The 13,880-nt window shown below is 40.2% G+C and overlaps 1 protein-coding gene across 1 annotated transcript in view; it reads left to right on the forward strand.

Annotated features, from left to right (window-relative positions):
• The window catches only part of map3k3 (mitogen-activated protein kinase kinase kinase 3), a 30,711-nt gene extending 17,837 nt beyond the window's left edge, over nucleotides 1–12,874 (forward strand). The window contains exons 13-17 of the mRNA XM_022195323.2: nucleotides 128–276; nucleotides 1,410–1,541; nucleotides 2,542–2,671; nucleotides 2,790–2,967; nucleotides 8,996–12,874. Coding sequence (XP_022051015.1) covers nucleotides 128–276; nucleotides 1,410–1,541; nucleotides 2,542–2,671; nucleotides 2,790–2,967; nucleotides 8,996–9,242 — 836 coding nt within the window. The 3' untranslated portion in view covers nucleotides 9,243–12,874. The remainder of the gene's footprint in view (nucleotides 1–127; nucleotides 277–1,409; nucleotides 1,542–2,541; nucleotides 2,672–2,789; nucleotides 2,968–8,995) is intronic.
• The last annotated feature ends 1,006 nt before the right edge of the window (nucleotides 12,875–13,880 follow it).

Here is a 13,880-nt window from a genome sequence, read left to right on the forward strand (position 1 = left end):
AAAATGGTTCAAACTTATAACATAGTTGAGTTTCTGGTGTTACTGTCTCTTATGCTAATATATAAATTGCATGTGGTATATTAATGTAAAACAGAAATAAACAACTGCGTGTTTTGTTTTTTTTCAGCGCCCAGTGCTCCAGTGACGTGGCGTCGGGGGAAGCTCCTGGGTCAGGGTGCGTTTGGTCGGGTTTACCTCTGCTATGATGTGGATACTGGGAGAGAACTGGCCGCCAAGCAAGTCCAGTTTGATCCTGACAGTCCAGAAACCAGCAAGGTGAGACACAGCTTCTAACGGCAACATGGAAAGTTTTCACAGAGACTCCATGCTGGGTTTTTCTTTGTGTGTTCACTGCTTCTTTCTGCGGTACTCTTCAGAATATTTCCGCTATTTTTTATGGCTTACTGCCTCTTGTTACAGCTTCGGTTGTAAATGAAAAATACCGTTTGCTTTGCAGACGTTGCATGTAGACGTTTTGCTACTCCTGGTTGCACATTAAAATTCTGCTGTTTTCGTCAGGAAATGGCATCTTGGCCTCTTGTGTTTGACTGTATAACTCATGAATGATAACATCACAGTCTTTTACTGTAAAATATTAAACTTAGGTTTGTTATTATTGACAGATCATGAATCTGCATCGATGTCCAGCTGGAACAGGACCAAAAACTGACCTCACGTTAATCTGTTCGGGTCATTATGCAGGTCCGGCTGAGCGTGGGTTTAATGAGTGAACCATCTTATTAATAAGAAAAAAAAAAGCTCTCTGGATTCAAGAACTTTATCTTGTCCCCTGACACAAAAAGAAAATAATCAATGTGCAGGACAGAAATTCAATAACTCAAGATGTGGAATGCATCGAGGAGTTTGTCCTTCCTCCCTCAGCCCCCCTCTTCCCCATTTTAATGTCTTTTCCTGTCTGCCACAGAGAAAACATGCAATGTCACTTCCCGTATCTGCGAGCGGCCGCGTGTTGTGGTGCTGGAGGGCGATGGGTCGACAGCGCCTTGACCTCCCATCACCCCTTCACTCCTCCAGTCCCCCCCCCCCCCGGCTCGTAGCAGATGAGAGCCACTGGTTGCTTCTGTTAAAGCAGCTCCTGTGTTGGGACTCTGGGATTACTGTGCGACTTCCCTCTCTGTTGTGGCCGCATTCTCTGATGTAAACACAGGAACTTCTTTTGGGGAACTGTGCTGTCAGCTTTCATTTACTCGCCGCTTCAGTTTTCACTCTTGGCAGCCATAAATTGCTGTCAGTCATCCCCGTGTTTACGGCTGCATCTGTTTGTGATCTTTGGCAACCAGTGTGACAGAGCCTTTAGGGGATTAGCCACGTCTGAAATGAAAACGGTAAATCAATGAGGATGAACATGAGCTGTGGTTTGAATAATATTTCTCCATGTTTCTGTGCAGGAGGTCAGTGCTTTAGAGTGCGAAATCCAGCTGCTGAAAAATCTGCATCATGAGCGCATCGTTCAGTATTACGGCTGTTTGAGGGACCACAATGAGAAGACGCTCACCATTTTCATGGAGTACATGCCGGGGGTGAGTGTCAGCAGATTCACAGTCATAATTGTTTTTTTACAACTCAAAATCAGTCCTCTACCCTTATTGCCATTGCATTACTCAAAATGTCAAATATATGCTTGAAATAAAGACAGAAGGAAACCAAACATGAATTTAGTTTGTGCACTATGACACCGTTATAATACCATAAATCATATAAAATAAAAAAGTGTAATTATTTCATTATTTGTTTTCACAGAATTTGAACAAAAAAAAATAGACATTTTGTTATTCAGACATAATAAAATTAAAATATACACTGAGAACCAAATATGTCAGACTTTCAGGTGGAAAACAGTAAATGTCATTATTTGGGAAAGTCTTTATTTACTGGAACCATTGCAGAAACCAAGCAGCTTATCAGAGTTCAAGAAAAGAGACGTCATCAAGGACATTTGGGAGAAAGTTTTATTTTCTACTTGACGAAGCGTCTTCATTGAAAGGAGAGTTACACTTCATGATGGAGGCCAAGCAGGGAGGATCCAGTTTCAGAAAGATGCAAAAACACACTGAAATATGTTTGACAAAATGTACCAAAGCAGAACAGGGGCAAAAATCTCTGCACTTTGTTGCTATTTTACTCAAACTTGTTAGTCTGTTAATTCTCTCTACTCATCATTGTCATTTGTAACATTTCCATTTTATTTCCTGTTCCACTTCTGCGTGTGTTCTTTCCAATATTCATTCAGATTTCACACAGAAAATGTGAAACTTTATAATTAGTGCAGTTGCCGCAACTCTTCATAGATGGTAGGAATGAGAAACAATGAACAAATAGATATAGAAATGTAAACTGCATGAATTTACCTTCCTGATTTTTGTAAAAGCATTGACTTTTTTTTATAATTTCACTACTTTGATTTTTGTGTCTTTTAGGCAGCAGGTTTGTGGTCTTCAATCCTGCATACATTTAAAATCTATTAGTGTGTTGATGTTTTAAAGCACTTATAATATAAAACTTGTGCATTTTTCCTATCAGGGCTCAGTCAAAGATCAGCTAAAGGCCTACGGAGCTTTGACAGAAAATGTGACCCGGAAGTACACCAGACAGATCCTGGAAGGGATGTCGTATCTGCACAGCAACATGATCGTACACCGGGACATTAAAGGTAAGGGTCCTGTTGAACTGCAGACGCCTGAACGTCGCACTGTTTGGGTACTAAAGAAATGTTTGAACAGTGTTTTAACACGGAGATGATTTGTGAGAGATAATATTTACATGTTCAGGTGCCAACATCCTGCGGGATTCGGCGGGCAACGTGAAGCTCGGGGACTTTGGTGCCAGCAAGAGGCTTCAGACCATCTGCATGTCTGGCACCGGCATCCGCTCCGTCACCGGCACCCCCTACTGGATGAGTCCGGAGGTGATCAGTGGAGAAGGATACGGCAGGAAGGCTGATGTCTGGTAAGAGCAGGAGGTTCACTCCAGTTATTAGATGCTCAGACAGTTTCTGCAAACTGAAGCTGACGTCCTCATAGCGCAGAAAAACACAATGATACCTAGTTTAGGTGACTGGAAGGACAGAGGAGAAGTGGAAGCTGTGGAGCTGCTGGAATAGATGTATCAGCTAGGACTCTAAATAATGATGTTCTACCGTAATGAGGACTTTTATTAAATCCTTAAGTCTTGTAAAACTTTTAGTGTAATTTTCTTAACTGATGCATTTGAATAGATTCTTCTACTTACAATTGGAAAAAAAAAACAGGAAGCAACATGCATGTACACATTTCTCAAAGTTCCCAAAAGTTTTGCCAGCACTTTTCATACTATTTTACGATTCACATTTTTAATTTGCTTCCACACTCTTCTCCTCTCTGCTACATGTAAACACAACCTGCACTTGAGCCCTGTTCAACTGAAAAATCACTGAATTTTTGTTACCTACATGCTGTTCACAGCTGAGTCACAAATGGCTTAATTGTTACGCTCAGGAGTGCAAAATTCTTTGTTTTTCACAGAATCTAGTCATTGCAAATAGTGTATTTTTGGTGATTTTTTTTTTTTTTTTAAATTGACACATGCAGAATAAAGTGAGTGTCAGCACATCACTGAGGAGTAGTTCAGGGACCATCGGAAAGTTTGAAATTTTCTCTGTTCACATGGTGCCTGGCACTGATAAAAATGTGCAGTTCAACGATATTTCCAAAGATAACGTGCCTGTCAAACATGCCAGTGGGTTTTGGTGTTCAGTGGGTTACATTTGAACATCTCTACAGCCACCAAGACAAGACTGAAAACTGTCCGATCTTTCACTTGCTAAAGGCGCAGCATCACTTATTACTTATCATGACCATCTGTGCTTTTGATATTATCGTCTGTCAGCAGTGCAGTCTTAGAGGCATATAGATTTCTTTTGCCTGGGAATTATGGGGCCTTACAGTGTCTTCTTAAAAATACCTGAGCTTCACACATCCAGTGAAGTAGGTCGACTATGGGGGGCAGCACATAAGCTTGATGCCGACGATGGCTGTCCAGGCCTCTAACATCCGTCTCTATTGAGCCACTTTAGAATGGGCTTACAACCCACAACTGCTGATCTCTGTGTTGTGCCTCCACTGCATATTGAAGCTGGAGTTTCCTCTTCAGGGCTAAAGAAGCCTGGAGGAGCTGTGTGGAGGCCCGTTGTTGCCCCGGCAGCAGGACTCCCCTCCTGGGAGTGATCCAAAGCAAAGGGGAACCAGTGCGTTTGGCGTCAGTTGGACTGCATTAGTTTCCAGAACAATGCTTGAAAACACTGACAGAGTCCAAGCCGTGTTTTCTGTCAGGGTTTGCTCCATCAGCCTTTTCCATTTTAGAGGATAACCTCAAGGCAGTAGGAGCTGCTATTTGACCCGTAGGTTGGGCAGCGGTTGGCCAGTGCCGGGGTGTTTAAGACCCAGTTGCCATGTGTTGCCACGAGGAGGCGCTGCAGGGTGATGGAGAACATGACAGGATTAGGCTGCATGCACTCTGCTGCTCTTTTCACTCCCCAAATAGAGGAGTTAAGGAGTGGCAAACACACAAAGCAGATCAGTGAAAGCAGAAGTTGTAGCTGCTGTTTGGGCAACTCTGCATCACACAACGCCCTGAGTTTCTCCAGTAGCAGCACACTTTGATACTGTAAGGTTTTGTTTAAGCAGACATTTTGGTCCTCTGAATTCCAAACAGTTTCTGGGTGTTTTCTTTGCTCCTGTCACATTTTCTTCACATTTTTTGGGCTCATTTTTCACCGCAAAATAAAGTCCTGCATGTCTATGGAAACGGCACAATCAAAATTCTCTTCCCAAATACCATGAAAAAAGGCTTCACATAAAACTTAAAGCATCATTACAAAGTGTAAATGGTGGAAAAAGCAATCTAAAATGGCATTTCAACTCAATTTAAGAGTTAAATAGTGAATATAAGAGTGAAATAAATCTTACAGTGCAGTCTAAGTTACTCAGAAGCCTCAAATTTTGTTCACTCAAAGGCAGAAGAAACAGAAAGGTGATTTACTTTATTTTGTCTTGATTTATTTAAGAACTGACAGTTACAGCAAAAAAGCAAAAAGTGAATTTTGAATTTCACCAATGTTCAAAAAAACAATCAACATTTTTCTAGGGTCCCACTGATGTTACCAAAAGTGTGAAAAATGGTGGCTCTTCACCTCTAGATATCTTGCTATTTACTTTTTAATCGCCTCTACAAACCAGCCGTTTTTCAACCCTAGAAAGATATTTCACCATACTGATTGTATCGCCAACAACTTCCTGACAACTTGCTCCTCTGTATTCTGTTTCTTAGTCATGCAGCATTTATTTCACTGATCGAGTATGTTTCACTTTCCTCCCTCTCGTTATCTCTTCTCATTTCCTCTGTGCTCAGCGCAAACACTACTTGCAGTTCACCTGAAAAGCATCATAATTTTTCTCACACAATTGTTGATTGCAGCTCGTGGCTCCTCAGTAAGGGTTAATAGTGCCGATTTCTTTGTTTTTACAGGATCTTGTTTGAGGAAGTGGTTTGTTGAGGGCAAATCTTGACTACAACGTGTAGAATACCAGGATTTTGATGAAATATCACTATTTTAAGCTTAGATTTGCTTATTTTTCTCGACAAAATCACGTCACAAATGATTACTTCAAAGACAGTCAGAAAGGTGAAAATCCAGTCAGTTTTTCTGTTTTTACAGTTTCAGGCTCAGATAAACTGTGTTATTGTTGAGATTTTTCACAAAGATGCTTTTTAAACTTAGTACTGAGTTTTGGCATTCAGAGGGTCATTGCAACACTTTTACTTTGAAGTAAATGAACTAAGTACATTTTCAATCACAGGAATCCTTTAGAAGTAAATTACATTAGCTGGGACAATGGGGCATTTGTTCCGTCAAAGAAACATGATCCATTATATTTCTGCTGGAATGAAAAAAACACTTGTATGATTTAGACAGATATATTACATCTGAAGTACAAGAAACTACGGAGCCCCTCTGGTGACATGGTAAAAAAATAAATAAATTGTGGCCACAAAATAGCTATAAGGTGCGCACGAAATACTAGCAGTGAAGCTCCGAAGCTTTGAATCACTGCTTCAGGAAGAGTGACACAAGCTCTGAAGCCTCAGTGTCAATTGACCACGCTGCGGTTCATATAGCCTGTATATTCCCTCAGCTGAGAGTCTGACACACATGATGCTACTGTCAGAGGAGATGATCAGTGAAAAAGGCCCTTTTTAAGATGATTTCAAGCTGAGCTCTGAACAGAACATAGTCCGGACCAGGTTAGATCTGCAGCATAAGTTAGCATGGTGATCTAGTCGGGTTAAAACAGAGACACCTTGGTGACACAGAAAACTCTGGTTTTATGCTCAACATACCTCGCCCAGTAGTATGCCTACACCCCTCAGCAGTTCTTGAAAGGTGTCCTGATATGTGTGCAGGGCTGCAGCTCCTACACACACAAATGAGTTTGAGGCTACACATTAGCACAACAAAACAGCATGTAGTAACAGGATGAGGATAAAAAGTTTGTAGATCAGGTGACACGTCAGCAGATACCCGTTGGAACAAAGTATCAAACACAGGCCTAAATAAATAACTGCCTAAATGCAGGATAACAAGATATGGACTAGAACAGCATAGAAAAGACGCTCACCTTAGGAACATCATGTACGTACAGCCCGTACACAGATTATTGCAGGTTGTAGAGACGGTGTGCTCGAGTTGCTTATCCAGCTGTCCAGGAACGATATTAATAGTATTAGTTAGTATTTTGTGTGCACGTTATAGCTATTCCGTGGCCACAAATTAGTATTTTGTGGGAATGAATTAGTATTTTGTGCACACGTTATAGCTATATCGTGGCCACAAATTAATTTTTTTTACCATGTTGCCAGAGGGGCTCCACAAGGAACAACTTGCAGAGGGTGAAAAAAGCTGCATTTTTCTTTTAAGCAGCTGTTTTCTCTCAGTTAAAGCAGTTTGTTTGGAATAAAGACAGAGGTTTTGTGCATAGCATTATGGTGCAGAAAACTATAATTCAAGACAGATTTATGGTAAATCTGATCTTAAGACCACTGGCTGGCAGATTGAGACACGTGAAAGAAGCAAATAGTTCCTCGTTAAAAGTCAGAAACGGTGCTCTCAAAAGGAAAAACTGCTCTTAATAAGTGAGGAGGCTGCTGCATGTAACCCAGTTCCTGCCACACTCCCACACACAGAGCTCACAGCATTCTCTCATGCAGTCTGATTGGGTGGCGACCCACCAGGCGAGTGATGTGATTGGCTGGAGGCCAGTCAGGCGGGTCATTACAGAGGTTGGTATGTTCCAGGCACTGGAGGGGGAGTGGAGCTCCCAGGAGGACTGGTACCTCCCAGACAGGTGGAGGAGGCAGAGAGTTTCCACTGAAAACATTCCTTGAGAGCTTTGGAGAGGAATATCAGCGTCGCTCCATCAAAAATCAATCAGTGACCTGACCTGACCCCCTCAGCATCAGCTGATTATTTATGTACAAAAACTTGAATGCATATTTAATAAAGCCATGCAACATTTTTTACCTTCATACTTTGAATATTATCTGAGTTACGGGCTTTTAAACTGCACAGGGGTGAACCAAAAATGTTATGCTTTTTAATTTTTCCTACCATTTTTGAGCCCTCATAAGTAATTATGTACATTACGCATGAAATTGAAAGTGATGGAAAACACATTTGAGCTTTGTTAGGAAAACTGCAACTAAATCAAGTGTGATCAATTTCGCATCAACTCCAGTCTAAAGACAAAATCTAGTTTGTTTTTGTGCCCAGACCAGTCTTCTCTATAATGAACTTTGAGCATTAAAGGGGATTATGCATGAAAAATATAAACAAACAAGATATTATGCATAAATGCTCTTGATATTTTACAAATTCTTCCATGTGTGGAAATTCAGATATTGCTTAGATTCCACTGAAAGTAGCGGTATTGCCCAAGATTATGATATGCGAAAGAAAATACAAAGAAAAGACTATAAAATATATATATTACACACATTTTTATACACTACCAGTCAGAAGTTTGGATGCATCATTGAGTGGTTTTTATTTAATTATTTTATACATTATAAATTAATACTGAAGTCATCAAAACCATAGAAGAATACATATGGAATTATGATGTTAAAAAAGTGTTAATCTTCAGTATTAATCTACAATGTAGAAAACAGTACAAATAAATAAAAAGCACTGAATGAGAAGATGTGTCCAAACTTTTGGCTGGTAGTGTACACATAAAATGAGAAGTCAAGATTGTACAAAGACTTTTTAAGTTTACAGAATATTCATAATGCACAAGTTTTAATGCATTGATGTTGCACCTGAAACATGTCAGTTTTTCCTCTGTGTGGTTTACTGTAAGCAGTGCTGCTTGTAAAGTCTGACTATTATGGGATATTTTATAATTTCAGGAGGAAAACTGCACTGGTTTATGCACTGCTTTAACATAGAGTTAAAGAAACAAGTGTTGGTACCCTGGATGTGGATCTGTTTTCTGATAATTCACCCAAGAAAACTGCATTCTGGGTAAACTTTCAGGCATCACATCAGATACACTCGATATAAATGCAGCATGAAAGAAGCAAGACAAGAAGGCTGAAACTAAAGGTACAATAAAGACTATGTACACCTTTAACATGTACAGTTTTTTACCTACGTTTCAATACCAGGCTCATCTTCTAGCCACGATTCCTTCTGTGTCAACATAGTGTTTTAATACAGTCATGTCTGGGGCCTGTAAATTGGAAAATATCCATAGTATGAAGGTAAAATAGTACATTTCTTCATTAAATACAGAAGTTATCATACTTAAATAGCAGCTGATGCCATCTGTTTTTTCTAGATTTAATTGATTTTATATAGAATATCCCAGCAGAGACCTGATCTAAGGTATTTGTTTCATATTTTTTGCTGAGAAGTCAAACTGATGAATGTCGTTTGCAGGAGTCTGGGTTGCACCGTGGTGGAGATGCTGACAGAAAAGCCTCCGTGGGCCGAGTACGAGGCCATGGCAGCCATCTTCAAGATCGCCACGCAGCCCACCAACCCGCTGCTGCCCTTGCACACCTCCGATCAGGCGCGGGACTTCATCCGCTGCATTTTCGTGGAGGCCAAACACAGGCCCAGCGCCGAGGAGCTGCTCAGACATCCCTTCTCCCAGATTCTGTGCTCGGACTTGCCCAGTTTCTGACCCGTAACCGCAGCGTCACACAGAAGCTTCAGTAGCAACGGTAGCTTCCATTAAAACCCTCCCATGGTGGAAAATCCAGACATGGAAGTCAGTGTTAAAGGAGATTCTCACACACAAATCCAAAGAACAGTTCAACGCCAGCAGTGGTACCTTTAAAACCAGCATGTGATCTTCCAGGAGTCTCCACAAGGGGGAAACAGAACACAGATGAAGCGTGAGGTGGATTTGTGCTCACACAGGCACAAATGCTGCATCCCGACGGCAGCATCACGGAGTCATAGCTCATGCACCAGTTGTGTCATCCTGTGTTTACATTCAGTTGTTATGCAGTCGTGAGAAATACCAGGAATCCCTAAAGTGTTTGACTTTGAAACATTTAGCTGCACACCATTTTAAAGCTACAACAGGGCTAAAGCTCTGAGTTTGCCCCGGTAGATGTTGAACGTCACTGATGCAAAAACAGCGTTACTTAGACGGGGTTGTTCTCCAGCTTTTCTGTCTCTGTCTTTTTCTACTCAAAGACATCTCTGCTCTTCAGCTTCGGCTTTTTCTTTAAGCTATTTGGGACGCACTTTTTGGTGTCGGCCTCTCCAGATTCAGAGAACAGGTGTGGTTTAGCAGTTTGTAAGAATGGAAACCAAAAAGTCAGCATCTTCCACAAATACTGGGTCCAGATTGGGATTCTATAAATTACCATTACATTTCAACAGCAGCCATTTCTCTGCTAAGTGATTGGGCAATAGTCTCTTTACCAGAATGGATTTTTACATCCTCAGCTACTAAAAATATTTTGCTTGCTGCATGATAAAACTTAAGAACACTCTTCTTTCTCAAGTTCCAGCTATGTTTCATCCAGACAGCCTTTTTTAAAATATACAAAGCAGAATTTTGTGTGGAAATCTAAAATGGCATAAAGTGGCAATAAAGAAAAATATAATTTCAGACCAATTTCATTCACAGTTTATAAAATTGCGCAAAGGCGCATGTCATTTCTACCATCCTTTGTTGGGTTAAGAAACTGAGTCACAACTTGAGAAATGCGTTAAAAGTCTTTTTATTATTATTATTATTGTGGAGCAAGCAGAATATTTGAAGAATTCATTTGCAAAAACAGAACTCCATTTTGATAAATTTTCATCCATCCATACACCGCTTTATCCTCACTAGGGAGCGAGGGCTGCTGGAGTCTATCCCAGCTGACTCGGGCGAAGGCAGGGGACACCCTGGACAGGTCGCCAGTCTGTCACAGGGCTACATATACAGACAGACAATCACATTCACACCTATGGACAATTTAGAATAATCAGTTAACCTCAGCATATTTTTGGACTGTGGGAGGAAGCCGGAGTGCCCACGCATGCACAGGGAGAACATGCAAACTCCATGCAGAAAGATCCCAGGTCGGGACGTGAACCGGGGATCTTTTTGCTGCAAGGCGAAAGTGCTAACCACTACGGCACTGTGCAGGCCAATAAATTTTCAGAAAACTTTTTCTTATTGTTTACTTGAGATAATCTCAATCAAACTGAAGTTGAGTGGATTTGATTCAGTAGAAAAATACATGACAAAATAGAGAAACAAATTAATTATTAGTGTTATTATTATTATTATTATCTCAAGTAAACAATAAAAAAACAAGTTTTCTGAAAAATTTATAAAACGGAGTTACCCGTTTTTGCAAATGAACTCTTCATTTTTTCATCCAGATAATATCTTTAAAGCAGAGATAATCAAGTGTTTATTTTCTGAGAAGCTTTGTTCAGTGACTTGAAGCCAAAACCATCATGAGGTGACAACAATTATCTCATTACAATGCAATGTTCTGCTGGAAAACTTTGGGTACCACATACCTAAACACTGCTGCAGACTTTGCCCATCCCATCATGGCAGCAGTATTCCCCAGTGGCCTCTTTCACCAGCATAGCAGTCTCCTTCACACTGCAAACCCTGTTCAGGAACGATATGAGGAGCACAGCAAAGATCTTGGGCCTCTGGTTGTAATGTTTTGGCTGATTGGTGTGTGCTGATGATGTCAAAAAAAAAAAAAGCACTCCATTCACCATCTCTATTAATGTCTGTTTACCTGTAAAACTACCTAATTTGCCACACTGCCTTAATGCATCCACGAAATTTAAAAGAATAGGTGGATTTTATACCGCCTAGAAATTTAAATTCAATAATCAGGGTGGATTTTTCCTTCTAAAGAGCTCATATTATGAATACATTTTTATTTTATGTAAAAGGTCTGCAGACTTTCAAAGCCCAAACAGGGAGAAGAGGTGCTCTAGCATTTTTTTTAAAAATTAAATAGTCAAATTCTAAACTTCTAAATGTGCATGATATGAGCTCTTTCAGATTTTCTTTGTCTTGTTCTGCCTTTCACCTCACTGTGACTTCTTCTTCTACCAGCCAGCCATCTTCCTCTTGTAGCTAGATGTTCAATATTGCAGAAGTTCTCAGCCGACAAAGTGCCAAAACGGGCAGATAAAACATTATGCTGCAGGCTAGGTATCAGTTTAATATCAAAGGTAAAGCAGATGATGCTTTTTGTTGATTTAAAGGTTTAAACTGAAGGCCTACATTTTCTCTGTTGCCTTCTTCCTGTTCATGTGCGTCTGGCCCAAACTGAGAAGCTTTAGCTTCAGGATCAATTCAAATCAGATGCACTTTGATGTAAAATGAATGTTGTGGGGTTTTATTCAAATTTCTTTTCCTTTAAACGTCAAATGTGAAAATTCGTTCTCTTTTATTTATATCCCCACGTCCATTCCAATTACATTTTCTAAGTAAATATAAATGTATAAATATATTTTTTATATTCAGACTGTGTCAAATCTAATGATACTTTCAGGACTCAGTGTTGTTAAAAGTAAGTCATTGAAAGCAGCTGGTTTTGCAGACATTACAAAATTGGGGTTTATAAATGAAAAATGGGTGGAAAAACGAACTCTGGCTGCCTGGCTCTTGTTCCAGCGCAGATTTTTTTTTTTTTTTCTCACACATCCTTAGCTATACATTCAGAAGACAGTGTTAGCTGACAGGTTATGGAAACTTCACATCATTGGCCGTGGAGCTTCGACACATCTATAATGTCCCATGAATGAAACCTTTGAAGGCTAAACTTACAGGCTGCTGGGAATATTTCATGTGTGATGTCAGTGTTATTAAAACATAATTAACGGGTGTGTGTGAGCCAAAGACAAGCGGGATGGGAGCCAGCGCTGGATGTCAGAGTTCGCTGTTCAACCCAGACGACGACTTTGTTTATCCCAGGGTTCAGACAACGAGTCCAGTTTTCAGTGATTTTTCTGGGCAAAGGGCTTGCTGCTGCCTTCATGGTAATACAGGAGTATTTCTACGGGGCTGCTACACGCTAAAGGCAGCTAAAATATGTTCAGCGTTGAAAATGATGTGGTTCTTTTTAATAAAAAAGGACCCTGGGATAAGCAAATGAACATAAAATAGTTGTTAGAAATCTATATATGTAAATGTATGATATGTATCATGACAAGACTTGCAGTGCAAAGTCTAATGTATCAAATTTATTTTACAGCAAGAAAAGAATAGTATGTTATATATATGTATATGTCATGCCCTTTCTCAGAAACAAATAAATAGTTTTTAAATATGTGTATTCAGATTGGGTTTGTTGGCGTGTTTACATGGAGGACGGTTGTGTTCAGTCTCAGGAGACCGAGCTCATTGTTGGCACCAAGAGTCTGCTTGATTGATGCACTTTCTGTCTCCCTCATTTAGTTTCTTCCTTCGCTCTTCTCATGAGGAAAAACAGGAGGCAGACACAGGAAGGCAGAGTTTCTGTCTCTGACTGCGAGATGAGAAAACAGACTGGAAGGAACAAAAGGCCTTTTTCTCGAACTGAAACGGACATTCCTTTGCTTTTGACAGGTTTGACTTTTATTTCCTTTAACTGATTCTTTTTAGTTCCCCAAGACTAATAACATGGAGCATACAGTAGATTGCAGAACTGAGCACATTATTGATAGGTTGACTGATGGAATGTTTCAGACAAATACTATGGAAAGACTACATTGAAAATGAATTGTGAGACTTCACAAAGACGGAAAAGGATGCAAACAGATCGGTAACCAATTAAAAATCAGTGGAAACACAGTTGTAGCACTAATAAGGAGATATAGAAGGAGCCATAGTACCACTAATCAGAGCTGCATGGACTATTCTCCAATAGTGATGCCACAGAAAGAGGGCTATTTGCAGGTGTTTGAGTCTTGAGACAAGGACTATCAATGGAAATGAGTTTTTGTAACAGCTGGCAGTGTACAAAAAAATACACCTTTATTTGCTGTTTGGCACAAAATTCCAGCATTAAACATAGCTAAATAACAGGAAAAGAAGCCTGATGCATATTAGAAGCACAGCCTGTGGACAGACAAGACTGAGATTAATTAGTTTGGATCAGTTGGAGTCCAGCATATTTACTGAAACCTTAACCAGGACCACAACAGTGAATGTTTAATCCTGACAGTGAAGCTCGACGGTGGGAGTGTGATCATACTGAGCTGCACGACTGCAAAACTTGTTGGGAGATGACATTTATAGAGGAGTCCCTGTGGATAAACTGTGTGACTAGATGACTCCCAGTCTGCAGAAACTTGGCAG

Source organism: Acanthochromis polyacanthus, chromosome 21 (assembly GCF_021347895.1).
Source record: "Acanthochromis polyacanthus isolate Apoly-LR-REF ecotype Palm Island chromosome 21, KAUST_Apoly_ChrSc, whole genome shotgun sequence".
Lineage (NCBI taxonomy): Eukaryota > Metazoa > Chordata > Actinopteri > Pomacentridae > Acanthochromis > Acanthochromis polyacanthus.